Source organism: Lepidothrix coronata, unplaced genomic scaffold, assembly GCF_001604755.1.
Source record: "Lepidothrix coronata isolate B3197 unplaced genomic scaffold, Lepidothrix_coronata-1.0 Scaffold291, whole genome shotgun sequence".
NCBI classification, from domain to species: domain Eukaryota; kingdom Metazoa; phylum Chordata; class Aves; order Passeriformes; family Pipridae; genus Lepidothrix; species Lepidothrix coronata.
Genome location: NW_016690471.1, coordinates 165151 through 176136, shown reverse-complemented (window position 1 = coordinate 176136; position 10986 = coordinate 165151). Strand labels below are relative to the sequence as shown.

Sequence of the window (10986 nt, the reverse complement as noted above, 5' to 3'; positions counted from 1 at the left end):
GGTTTTCCAGAGGAGGAAGCGAGACTGGGGGGTGGAGGTGGCACCTCACTCCTTCCCGTGCCCAATCCCACAGGGATCTCCAGCCCCCGGCTCTCCATGGAAGGTGCACGGGGGGCACGAGCCGTGGGCTGAGGAGGGGTGGGCACCGGCTGGGGGATCCTTAGGGATAAACAGGATAAAGCTCCAGAGCCCTGGAAGCCTGGGGCAGCGGGATGGGCTGAGGCAGCCGGGAGGCTCCTCTGGAGCCAGCGGGGCTCAGCTCCGGGCTGGGGGGGGTTGGAACCGTGTGAGAGCAGCCCCAGCTCGGTGGTTCCATCTCCCCCCCTTTGCTCTGGAAATGCAGAAGTTGCGCTCGTGGGAAACCAGAGCTCAGCTGTGGGAGCGCGGATGGCGCCGAACCTCAGCCCCGGTGGCAGCGGGGGGGTGAGGGGGGAGGGTTTTTTGGGGGTTTTTTGTCTCTTTTTTTATCTTCTTTTTTTTCCTCTTGCTGTCCTTTAGCTGCACTACGCTGTGGTTCTGGGCTCCTCCTCGGTGCCGAGGGCGGACTACGGGGAAAGCAGGTTTCTGACAGTCCTGGGTGGCACACGGGAACATCCCCGTGCCCGGCGGTGCCAGCGGGGCCGGGGGGGGTCAGCTTATTATACAGCCTCCCTTCTCCTTGAAGGGGTTCTTGTCCTCGGGGACCCCTTTCAGCAGCGGGTCCTCGCCCGCCATGGACTCGATGTACTCCTTGAGCTCTTTGCCGGTCTTGGAGACCTGCCAAGGAAGGAGATGTTCCGTGTCTGGGATGGGATGGGATGGGATGGGATCCTCCCTGCGGAGCCGCCCACGGACCCGTTCGTGCAGTGGGAAAAGGGGACTGTGGCCAGGAATGTCCCACCCGGCACGGGGTGTCCCCAGAAGGATTCCCAGGGTGGTATGGACACCTTGCCAGCTGCAGTGGGAGAAGGGAGTTGTGGCCAAGGATCCCACAAAATGTGAGTGTCCCAAAAGCATCCCCAGGGTGTTATGGACACCTTGCCAGGTGCAGTGGGAGAAGGGAATTGTGGCCAAGGACATCCCACACAATGTGAGAGTGTCCCAGGAGCATTCCCAGGGTGTTGTGGACACCTTGCCAGGTGTGGGGTAGGATCTGGGATGTGGGGCTCAGAGGGGAATGTTCTCCTGGAGGGGAGAGGTGGAGTGCAGGTGCTTCTGTGTTTGGGGGTTAATTTTAGGGCTTGTGGTCCTTTTCCTTTGCAGCAGGAAAGGAAGTCACCAACAGGTCAGAGCATTTTGGGTGGGAAACTCACCATTTGCCTCTCGTTCTTCACCTCCTTCTTCAGCTGATCCAGCTCCATCTTCAGCAGCTCCTTCTCTGTCATGTCCTGAGCCATTTTGCCCTGGAACTGCAGGGAAATGGCTCTTTATTGGGATTATTGCTTTGTCCCCACAGTATTGCAAACCCCCCCAGTGTCCCACTGCAAAAGGAAACCGAGGTAGGGGCCACCTCTCAATCCCCTTCCTGCCACATCTGTTGTTCCCAGATTTTCCTTTGCTCCTTCCCAGCAGGCAGCCTGAGGGCAGGGGAGGAGGATCCAGCCTGGTTTTTAAGGAGTTCTTTGCCACCACGGAGGCTGTTTCCCCAAGAAACCGGGTGGAGGAGAGAGTGAGCCTGGATGGTCCCGGAGAGGAACCTCTGCCTCGGGGCTGTGGGAGAACCTGGATGCCCAGGTCTGCCAACTGCACCTCCCTGAGGGGTGTCCTGTGCCCGGGCAACAACATCTTTGGGGGTTTCCTAAGGAACTAAATGGATTTCACTTTTTGTTTCCTCCCTGTGCCTTTCCCCCAGGGATCTATAACCTGGATTGTGGCTCCTTCATTGCTCTGAACTTGGCTGTTTTTATGCACTTGCTGCCACTGCAAGTTTTTGGGGGTTGTGTGGGTTGGAGAAGCCCAACCCTTTTCCCACAAAAGCCCATCCGGGGGTTATGTGAGATGCCCCCAGAGCTGACCTGCACTGTGAGATCTATTTCCGTGTCCAAACTTGGGTTTTAAAGCCTGGGCAGAACCTTTTCAATCAACACAGAGGAGCTGAAGCTGAGCTGTGCCCTGGCCCTGCTCGGAAGGTGTCGAGCCCGAGCGTTGCTGTGCGGCCGCTCCCGTGGCAAGTGCCCCCCGTGTCCCTCTTCCCACCCATCCCTCGGGACACAGCCGGCCCCGGGAGCTGCACCAGGAGCCCAGAGTGGCACAGCCCACGGGGAAAGTGGCTCCCAAAGCGGGTGGGACCCACCTGGAGCAGCAAAGGCACTCACCTGGGGGGGCAGGGGGGCTGCCCCGCGGCGCGGTGGAGACGCTCAGAGCCCCATCCGAGGGGAGATGCTGCTCTCCTGCTCGGAGCTGGAAGACTCCTCCAGCTCTCTGGGAGGGCAGTGGGAAGCAGATGTCTTTGGCCCTTAAGCTGATAATGGACTCAGGAGAATAAGCTGGTCAGGTGTTGGGAATTAGCCTCAAAGTCCAGGGTAAGCAGCGGGGCTGTGGGGAGGGTGAGGATGGGCAGGAAGGGTGGGTGGGTGACTGGGACACCCGGGAAGTCCTTGAGTCCCTGCCATGGGTGTCTGAGCCCGTGGAGTGTCCAGATCCTGATTTGGGGTGGCAGGACTGACCCCTGGGGGGATCAGGGCAGCTTCCACCCAGTTTAGGAAGGGAACTGGGGCGAGGGGGCTGCCACGGCCTCGTCGGGGCTGGGAGCGGCTCGGGAGGCTCTTGGTCCTTCAGGGTGTGAGGAGCTGGGCCGGTGCTGGAGGAAATCCATCATTTCCCTCGTCCTTGTGCTGGAGGAGCCGCGGGCTCAGGAAGGGCCAGGCCCTAACGAGGGGTGTCTCTCCTGCCTGGCTGGTGCAGAGTCACTGGGGCTGAGGATGGGCCCGGGCGGCCCCAAGGAAGCACCTGCGGGTGGAGGAGGAGGAGGAGCCCGAGAGGCCCCAAGGAAGGACCTGTGGGGTGGAGGAGGAGGAGCCCGAGAGGCCCCAAGGAAGGACCTGTGGGGTGGAGGAGGAGGAGCCCGAGAGGCCCCAAGGAAGGACCTGTGGGGTGGAGGAGGAGGAGCCCGAGAGGCCCCAAGGAAGGACCTGTGGGGTGGAGGAGAGGGTGGAGGGGGATTTCCAAGCACGGGGAAGTGGGAATTTCCTGCAGCCTCACCCCGTGGGGATGTGAAACGTCCTCAGCAGAGCACTGAGCAGGACACACTGTCCCGGGCAGGGAAAGGACGGGCGCCTCGTGGGTCACTTGGCACATCCCACTGTGCCCCGAGCACAGCCAGGCCCGGGTGACCTGTGTGGGATGCACAGGGGCTTTTCCAGGGAGGGGGACCTGGCAGTGGAATTGCTGCCCTTGGCTGGACCCCGTGCCTGGCCCATAAAGGCGAAGGGAAGGAAATGATCCTAATGTTCCTTGGATCCCTGGATGTGCTCGTGCCTGGCTCAGCCCCAGCCAGGAGGGCAGCAGTGGCTCGAGGACGGCGGGCACGGGTGGCAGAGATGGGGGTTGGGATCATTTTGGGGATCATTTTGGGTCACTCCCCCCCACCCTGCAGGTTCCCCCCGTGACTCACATCCTTCCCCACTCCCACCCCTGCCCCGGGCAGGGCAGCCCCCCAGGCGCGTCCCTCGTGGGGCCGGAGCCACGCCGGTTTCCTTCCCCCCCGACCCCCGCCTTCCCTTGGCGGGGCCGCGGGGTGTCCCTCGGGGGGACGGGGACACGGCGGCGCCCGCGGGCCCTGCGTCAGCACCGCCGGCGGCTCCCAAAAGCGGCCGCGGAGGAAGTGCGAGCGCAGCCCGGCAGCGATGTCGGAGCTGGAGCGGCTGCGGCAGCGGGACATCCCCGCGGGCCGGCAGGGCCTGCGGGAGCAGCACGGCAACCTGCACAGGGTGGCCGAGTACTGCGAGAGCAACTACCTGCAGGTGGGGGCGCGGGGGGCTCAGGGCGGGACGAGCCGCGGGCTGGGGCTGCGGGGATGCTGCGACCACCGGGAGCCCCGGGGCGGTGGGGTGGGGGTCCTGGGGGGGCGGTGGGGGTGGTGGTGAGAGCTGTGCCCTCGGAGCCGGGACCCTCCACTCGGGAGCTCCACTCACCAGTTCAGGCTTCCACCCGAGCATCTCCTGCCTCGGGCTCGTTTTCCCCCTGCCTCGGTTTCCCCTCTTGCTCCAAAGCTGCTCTCGCGGTGGGTTTGGGATGAAGGGAGAGTTCCCCAGGGGTTTGGTGCCTCTGGGAGAGGACCAGGGACTCCAGGCTGTCCCCAGGGTGTCCGAGGTGTCTCCTGGGTGCCTGCAGAGAAAGAGTGAAGCTGAAGCTCTGCTGCCATCCTCCTCCTCCTCCTCCTCCTCCTCCTCGTCCTCCCTGCCTGGCCCTCACTGATGGAAGGGGGACAGGAGCTTTTGGGATGAAATAGGGATAAAAAGGCTTCTTCTGGTCCTCTTTGCTGCGGGAGGGAGGGGTGTCTCTGCTGGAGGGATCTTTGCCAAACCTGGCTGTGGCCTTGCTGGCTTGAGCCAGACCCCGAGGCTGCTCCCAGGGGGCTGAAGCCGCCGGAGCAGAACTGAAGGGGAAATGTGAGGAACTGTTTAGAGAACTGAGAGACCGTCCCCGGCACAGCTGGGGCCCGGCCAGGTGTCCCATGTGTGGCCTCCTGGTGGCATGGCCAGCTGTCCCCAGGGGAGGCTGAGCCGGGCACTCGGCTCCAGCACCTGCCAAAAACATCCCGGGGAGGATTCCCAGTGGATCCCCAGTGCCGGGATCCAGCGCCCTGCCGCGTGTCCGTGTGTCCAGCCGGTGGAGCCGGAGGAAGTTTGATGCATTTGGAAAGCAGAAGAGGCATCTCTGCCAACGTGTGACTCCAGCGTGGAGGGTGGCAGTGCCTTGTGGGGTGGCAGTGCCATGTGGGGTGGGCTCCAGGCTGGTTTCCCCCCCTCCAGGCCAGCGACAAGCGGAAGGCGCTGGAGGAGACGATGGCCCTGAGCACCCAGTCCCTGGCCAGTGTCACCTACCAGGTCAGCAGCCTGGCCACCGCCTTCCTGAGGCTGCTGGACCTGCAGGCGGCCCAGCTGCGCCAGGTGGAGGCCGATGTCACCTGCGTGGCCCAGGTGGGACCGTCCCCCCGCGAGGGCTTTGGGGTGGGCTCTGGGAAGGGGGGTCCGGGCAGCTCCCAGGGGTTGAAGCCCCGCTGGCCCTGCAGGGCTCGGGCTCAGTCCTGGTCCTCCAGGGCATCCCCTCCCTTCCAGGCAGGGACACGGGGCTGGGAAGGGTGCTGGGAGGGGGCAGGGGGTGTGGGAGAGGCCGGGATGGACGGTGGGCACGGTGTCACCTCCGCAGAGGGTGGACATCCACAAGGAGAAGGTGTCCCGCCGGGAGATCGGCTCGCTGACCGTCACCAAGAGGTTCCCGCCCTACCAGAAGATCGTGGCCCCCTCCAGCCCCCCCAGCCTGGAGCCCTACTACAGGAAACCCCTCAACTTCAGCGTCCTGGACGACATCGGCCACGGCATAAAGGTCAGCTGGGGCAGGAGGGGGGGCAGGGGGGTCCCACAGGGCTGGGGGGGCTCGGGTGGGGGGCCCTGATGTCCCCAGTGCTGCGCTGACGGGGGCAAGGGTGGGCTCAGAGCCCTCTTGGAGGGAGAATTGGGGTCTGGCCGTGCCCTGCAGCCCCCTCGGGGACTCATCCTGCTGGGACTCAGTGCTCCCAGCCTGGGGAGGGGGACACAGGCCATGCACAAAGGACACTGGGGCACACAGAGGGACCCTGGGGCACACAAAGGACCCTGGGGCACACAGAGGGACCCTGGGGCACACAAAGGACACTGGGGCACACAGAGAGACCCTGGGGCACACAAAGGACACTGGGGCACACAGTGCTCAGCAAAGCCCACCTGGGGACAGCCCTTTCCCAACCCAGGAGGGGGTTTGGAGCCCTCCAACCCCCACGGAGCCTTTCCCAGCCCCGGAAGGCGCCCACGGGAGGGTGTTCAGGGGCCTCTGAGGCACGAAGGGAAGTGGTGACACCGGGCCCGCCGTTCCCACGGTGGCTGGTGCCGCGTGGCCGCCCCCGCAGCGCCGGCTCCTTCCGCGGGGCCGCTCCCACGGGGGGCCAGCAGGGGCCTGGGGGGGCCAGCAGGGGCCTGGGGGGGCCAGCAGGGGCTCGGGGGGGGCTGCCATCCCCCATCACATCTCCTCGTGTCCCCGCAGGACCTCAGCACGCAGCTCTCCCGCACCGGCACCCTGGCTCGGAAGGGCACCAAGTCCTCGGCGCAGGCCGTGGGCACCCTGGGGTGAGGATGGGTGTGGGATTGGGGGGTGGGCTCGGCCTGCCCGTGTCCCCCGAGTGGTGTGGCACAGCCAGGACCCCGTGCCGAGCTGCCAGCCGGACGCTGTGCCAGCCGGACGCTGTGCCAGCCGGACGCTGTGCCAGCCGGACGCTGTGCCCGCAGGAGGAGCGCCCGTGTGCCCGAGCCCATCCAGCCGCCCGTGGTGCCCGAGGGGAAGCTCTCGGCAGCCTCCTCCACCTCCTCGCTGGCCTCCGTCAGGTACCGGCGCTCTCGGAGTGTCTGGGAAGAGCTGGGAGCTCGGGAGAGCCCCGGGGCAGCCCCTGTCCTGCTGCTGCTGCTGCTGGGGGAGGCTCTGCCTCGAGGTGAAAGATCGGGGGCTTGGGAGATCTGCTCCCCTGGCAGGGCTTTGTCTCTAGGGCGAAAATACCCTCTCCTGGAGAGGGTCCCTGCTGGGGAAACTGAGGCACAGGGTGGGTGAGGAAAGGGTTTGCACCCACAGCCAGGGGCGCCTTGCCCTGGCCTGGGGCGAAGTGTCTGTGCCCAGAGCGGGGGGCAGAGCCGGCTCCCCCCCCTCACCCCACTGTTCCTCCGTCCCCAGCTCCAGTGGGACCCCGGCAGCTCCTGCTGAAGGAATCCCGGCCCCGCCACCGCTGCCCTCCCTGCCGGGACCACCCGCTCCGGGACCACCCCCCCCGGGACCACCCCCCCTCCCTGGCGCTGCCATCCCCCCGCCGCCCCCTCTCCCCGGGGCTCTGCTCCCGCCGCCCCCCCCAGAGGGCTCGGCCGTGCCCCCCCCGGACCTGCCGCCCCCAGGTGAGTGCTCGGGGCTCAGGGGGCTCAGGGGGGCTGCGTGTGACCCCTGCCCCCCCAAGCCCTTCACCCCTCATCCCTCTGGGGGGTTTTGCAGCCCCCGAGGACCTGGAGCTGCTGCCCCCACCATCAGCTCTGCCCGACTTGGAGGACTTGGCCCCGCCACCACCACCCCCCCCCTCAGAGGAGCCTTCCTGGGTCCCAGAGAACTACCTGGAGAAAGGTACTGTGGACCCCCAGATCCCCTGGATCGACTGGGGCTGATTCCTTGTCCGCAGGCACAGCCCTGAGGTCACAGCCCTGCCCCACCCGTGATGCCCTGGCTGCTCACGTCCCCCATCCCACCCTTCCCAGCCATGCCCTGTCCCTCACATCCCCTATCCCACCCTTCCCAGCCATGCCCTGTCCCTCATATCCCCCATCCTGCCCTTCCCAGCCGTGCCCTGTCCCTCACATCCCCCATCCTGCCCTTCCCAGCCGTGCCCTGTCCCTCATGTCCCCCATCCTGCCCTTCCCAATCCCGCCCTTCCCAGCTGTGCCCTATCCCTCATATCCCCCATCCCACCCTTCCCAGCCGTGCCCTATCCCTCATATCTGCCATCCTGCCCTTCCCAATCCTGCCCTTCCCAGCCGTGCCCTGTCCCGTGGTGCCCTTGCCAGGCTCCAGGTGCCCTCTCTCCCCGCAGTGGTGGCCCTGTATCCCTACACTGGACAGAAGGACAACGAGCTGTCCCTCCAGCCCGGCGCCCTCCTCTTCGTCCGGCGCCGCTACTCGGACGGCTGGTGCGAGGGTGTGCTGGGGCAGGAGGAGGGATTCTTCCCTGGGAATTACGTGGAGCCCTGCTGAGCCCCCCGGCCAGGCAGCCCCTGCACCCCCTCCCCGGCCCGGCCACATCCCGCCCTGCTCGGGCCGCGCTTCTCCTTGGAATTCTGGCTTTGCCCGGCTGGGAAGGGGCTCGGGGAGCAGAGGGTGGCACCGCTGGCACTGCTGAGCCCTGGCAGGACTGCAGCCCCCTCTCCCACATCCCTTGGGAACGTTCGGCACCAGGACACTGAGCTGTCCCACATGGAAGCACAGCAGGTCCTGGGGGCTGATCCCGGTGCTGCTCCCGACCCCTGGGAAGAGCGAGGCCAGCACAGGATCAGACCCCAGGAACAGGAGACTGGGCTGAGCACCCCCAAGGATGAGGAGGAGAGCGGCTCCAGGAAACCTGCCTGCTGCCCCTTTGGCTTGAGCCACAGCAGGGATGACCCAGACCCCCATCCAGACCCCAATCCAGAGGGATTCCCTGCTGGTATTCCCATTCCCCGACTTCCACCAGCCCAAGGAAGAGAAACAACATTTCGGTGCAACTCAGAGCTGTTTCACACCCAGGTTTATGTCCTGGATACAACCAACTTTGTGTCTGCAATATAGAGATCTGTCTATGTACATATACATGTAGCTTTAATTCCATGGCTTTGAGTTCCACACAGTCGAACGGGGTCCGGAGGAGGAAGAACAAAGAGGAGGGGATGAAATAAGAGGAGGAACAACTCAGGGCTGCTTTGGTTATTTCCTTACTGCTGGGGTTTGCTGTCAGGGATCCCAGGGTTTGGAGGAGTCACGAGCCACCCTCGGGGGCCGGTAAGGCTGTGGATAAATCCAGGAGAAGCCAACACCGGAGAGCAGCGGATCCTGGAGGTCCCCCCTGCAGAGTGCAATTAGAAGGGGTAATTAATACTGCAGTGGGGGGGGGGACACAGGAAAGGAGGGGGGGTTTGGCCTCTGGGGACCCAGTGCCAGAAGTGCCACAGCACCACGAAACCTCCCCTGGGGAGGTTGGGCACCTCTCCACCAGGTCAGGAGGGGAACTGGCCCCTCCCTGGGGGAAGAGGGGAGTCACACGATCCAGCAAGCACAGGGACACGACTGGAAATGGCTCAGGGCAAGGAGGACCTGTCAGGGACACAGGGACACTCCTCCCTGGGAGCAGGAGCAGAGGATGGAAGTGGAAGGCAAGGACAGCTCCTCCTCCCCTGGGCAGGGAGCGGGGCTGGGCTGGGGAGGTTTGTTCCAAGCTGCCACCTCTCCAAAAGCCTTCCTGGTCCTCATGTCATGTTTTTCTCAGAGAATAAAGTCCTGAGGGACAAGTCCTGCTGAGCCATCCCAAGGCTCAGCAGCTGGGCCTGGAGCTGCCCTGCCTGGGTGGGATGTGGAGGAGCCAGGGAGCATGAATTTCCTGGATTACATTCCCAGTGGGCTCACAGAGGGAAGGAGCCCTCGAGCACGAGCAGGCAGCTCCTCGTGTGGCCGGGAGGGGGAGGATGGCAGGAGGAAGGATGTTCCCAGCCCGCAGGGAACTGGCTTCTGGATTTTCAGGAATTCCCTCGTGAAGCCTAAAGGGAGAAGAAAAAAACCAAGACGACCCAAACCAATCCCCAACAACGTTGGCAAAGGCCCCCGGGGGGCCCAGGAGTCCGAGCTGCAGGGACGGCTCCATCTCACCATGGCAGGGGCGGGACAGGGGCCTGGAGAAAGTGCTTTATTCACCGGGGAGGGAGCTCGGGGAGGCAGGAAAACACCCCGGGAGCGGGGACAGGCAGGGGCACAGGACGTGGCCACCCCAGGCTTCTCTTTTTCCCGGCCACTCGCAGGACACTCCGGAGCCTCCCTCAGCATTTCCTCTTGAGGAGCTCCTGGAGGTACCGGGCAACTTCTGTGGCCGATTCCCACGGGACAACGGTGGCCTGGAAGGCCCCGGGCTGCTTCTGCTCCATCTCCTGCGTCATCCTGTGCATGGGGAAGCCCTTCCGTGGGAAAGCCACGTCCGCCGAAGTCAAAGCCACGGAAGGGCAGAAATCATTGGCGCCGTCTCCCACGTAGAAGACCCGCTCGAACTCCACCTCCTCCTGTGCCCTCTCCGCCAGGTATTCCGTCAGGATCTTCCTCTTGCACATGTTGGCCGGGCAGTCAAGGCACTTGTGGCTGTGGTAGGGCCCCAGGGTGAGGTAGCCCCTCTTGTCGAAGCTGGACGGGTTGCTGAAGATCTTCCTGAAGAGCGAGTGGACGCCGGCCGCCCTCAGCTTGGCCTCGATGCCGAACATGTTGGCGTCGGAGATGAGGATGAGCTCGAAGAGCTCGTGGTTCTTGGAGAGGAACTGGAAGAGCTCCGGCATGCCCGGGCTCAGCGGGATGTTCTCGTAGAGGGCCTTGAAGTCTGCGGGGCGCACGCCCTGGTCGCCCAGGAAGGCGAGGACGCGCCGCATGTACTCGTTGTAGGAGCCCTGGCGCTGGCTCTGCCGCAGCGGCTCCGGCAGCGCCTGCCCCGGCGCCAGGCGCAGCACCGAGTCGTCGCTGTTCTCGGCCACGATGGTCTCGTCGAAGTCGAACACCAGCAGGAACCGGGGGGGCCGGGGGGTGGCCATGCCCACGCCCTGCAACGAGCACAACGCCCGGGGCACGTCGGCATCGGCACCGAGCACGGCACCGGGCAACCGTGCAGCACCCCTGGGCCACCTCCCCTGGGCCACCTCCCCTGAACTGCCTCCCCTGGGCCACCTCCCCTGGGCCGCCTCGGGGGTTAATCCCCGCTGACACCCCCTCTGACATCCCTAAGGGGGTTATCCTGCCCCTGAAGGGATCATTCTGTCACCGCTAATCCCCCTGTTCCTGCCAATCCCGCTGTTCCTGCTCTCAAGGAGGTCACTGTGTCGCATCCCCGGACGGCCCCCCCGGGGGGTCTCATTAGATCAGGGAGTTAATAGGGCTGGAAAAAGTCTCTGAGAGCGCTGACCATTAACCCAGGACACCTCTAACCCAGGACACCTCTGGGTGTGTCACTGGATCAGGGAATTATTAGGGCTGGAAAAAGTCTCTGAGAGCGCTGACCATTAA

The 10986-nt window shown here is 64.8% G+C and overlaps 3 protein-coding genes across 5 annotated transcripts in view; 1 reads left to right on the top strand and 2 right to left on the bottom strand.

The window, feature by feature from the left end:
* Positions 1–450: 450 nt before the first annotated feature.
* On the bottom strand, positions 451–3004 carry GNGT2 (G protein subunit gamma transducin 2). Its single transcript, XM_017837095.1, has 3 exons — positions 2295–3004; positions 1293–1388; positions 451–756 (listed from the first exon to the last, which is right to left on the bottom strand). Exons 2-3 carry the CDS (start codon positions 1374–1376, stop codon positions 631–633), a joined length of 210 nt encoding a protein of 69 aa, XP_017692584.1. The 5' UTR covers positions 1377–1388; positions 2295–3004; the 3' UTR covers positions 451–630.
* Positions 3005–3819: 815 nt separating this feature from the next.
* On the top strand, positions 3820–8547 carry ABI3 (ABI family member 3). The gene is made up of 8 exons (XM_017837120.1): positions 3820–3941; positions 4953–5120; positions 5350–5526; positions 6220–6302; positions 6462–6557; positions 6898–7112; positions 7207–7332; positions 7796–8547. The coding sequence occupies exons 1-8, from the start codon at positions 3825–3827 to the stop codon at positions 7954–7956; spliced, it is 1143 nt and encodes a 380-aa protein (XP_017692609.1). The 5' UTR covers positions 3820–3824; the 3' UTR covers positions 7957–8547.
* The window catches only part of PHOSPHO1 (phosphoethanolamine/phosphocholine phosphatase), a 10065-nt gene continuing 7602 nt past the window's right edge, over positions 8524–10986 (bottom strand). For all 3 annotated transcript variants that reach the window (XM_017837117.1, XM_017837119.1, XM_017837118.1), the window contains exons 3-4: positions 9598–10526; positions 8524–8800 (exon numbers count right to left, since the gene is read on the bottom strand). In XM_017837117.1, coding sequence (XP_017692606.1) covers positions 9765–10526 — 762 coding nt within the window. In that variant the 3' untranslated portion in view covers positions 8524–8800; positions 9598–9764. The remainder of the gene's footprint in view (positions 8801–9597; positions 10527–10986) is intronic.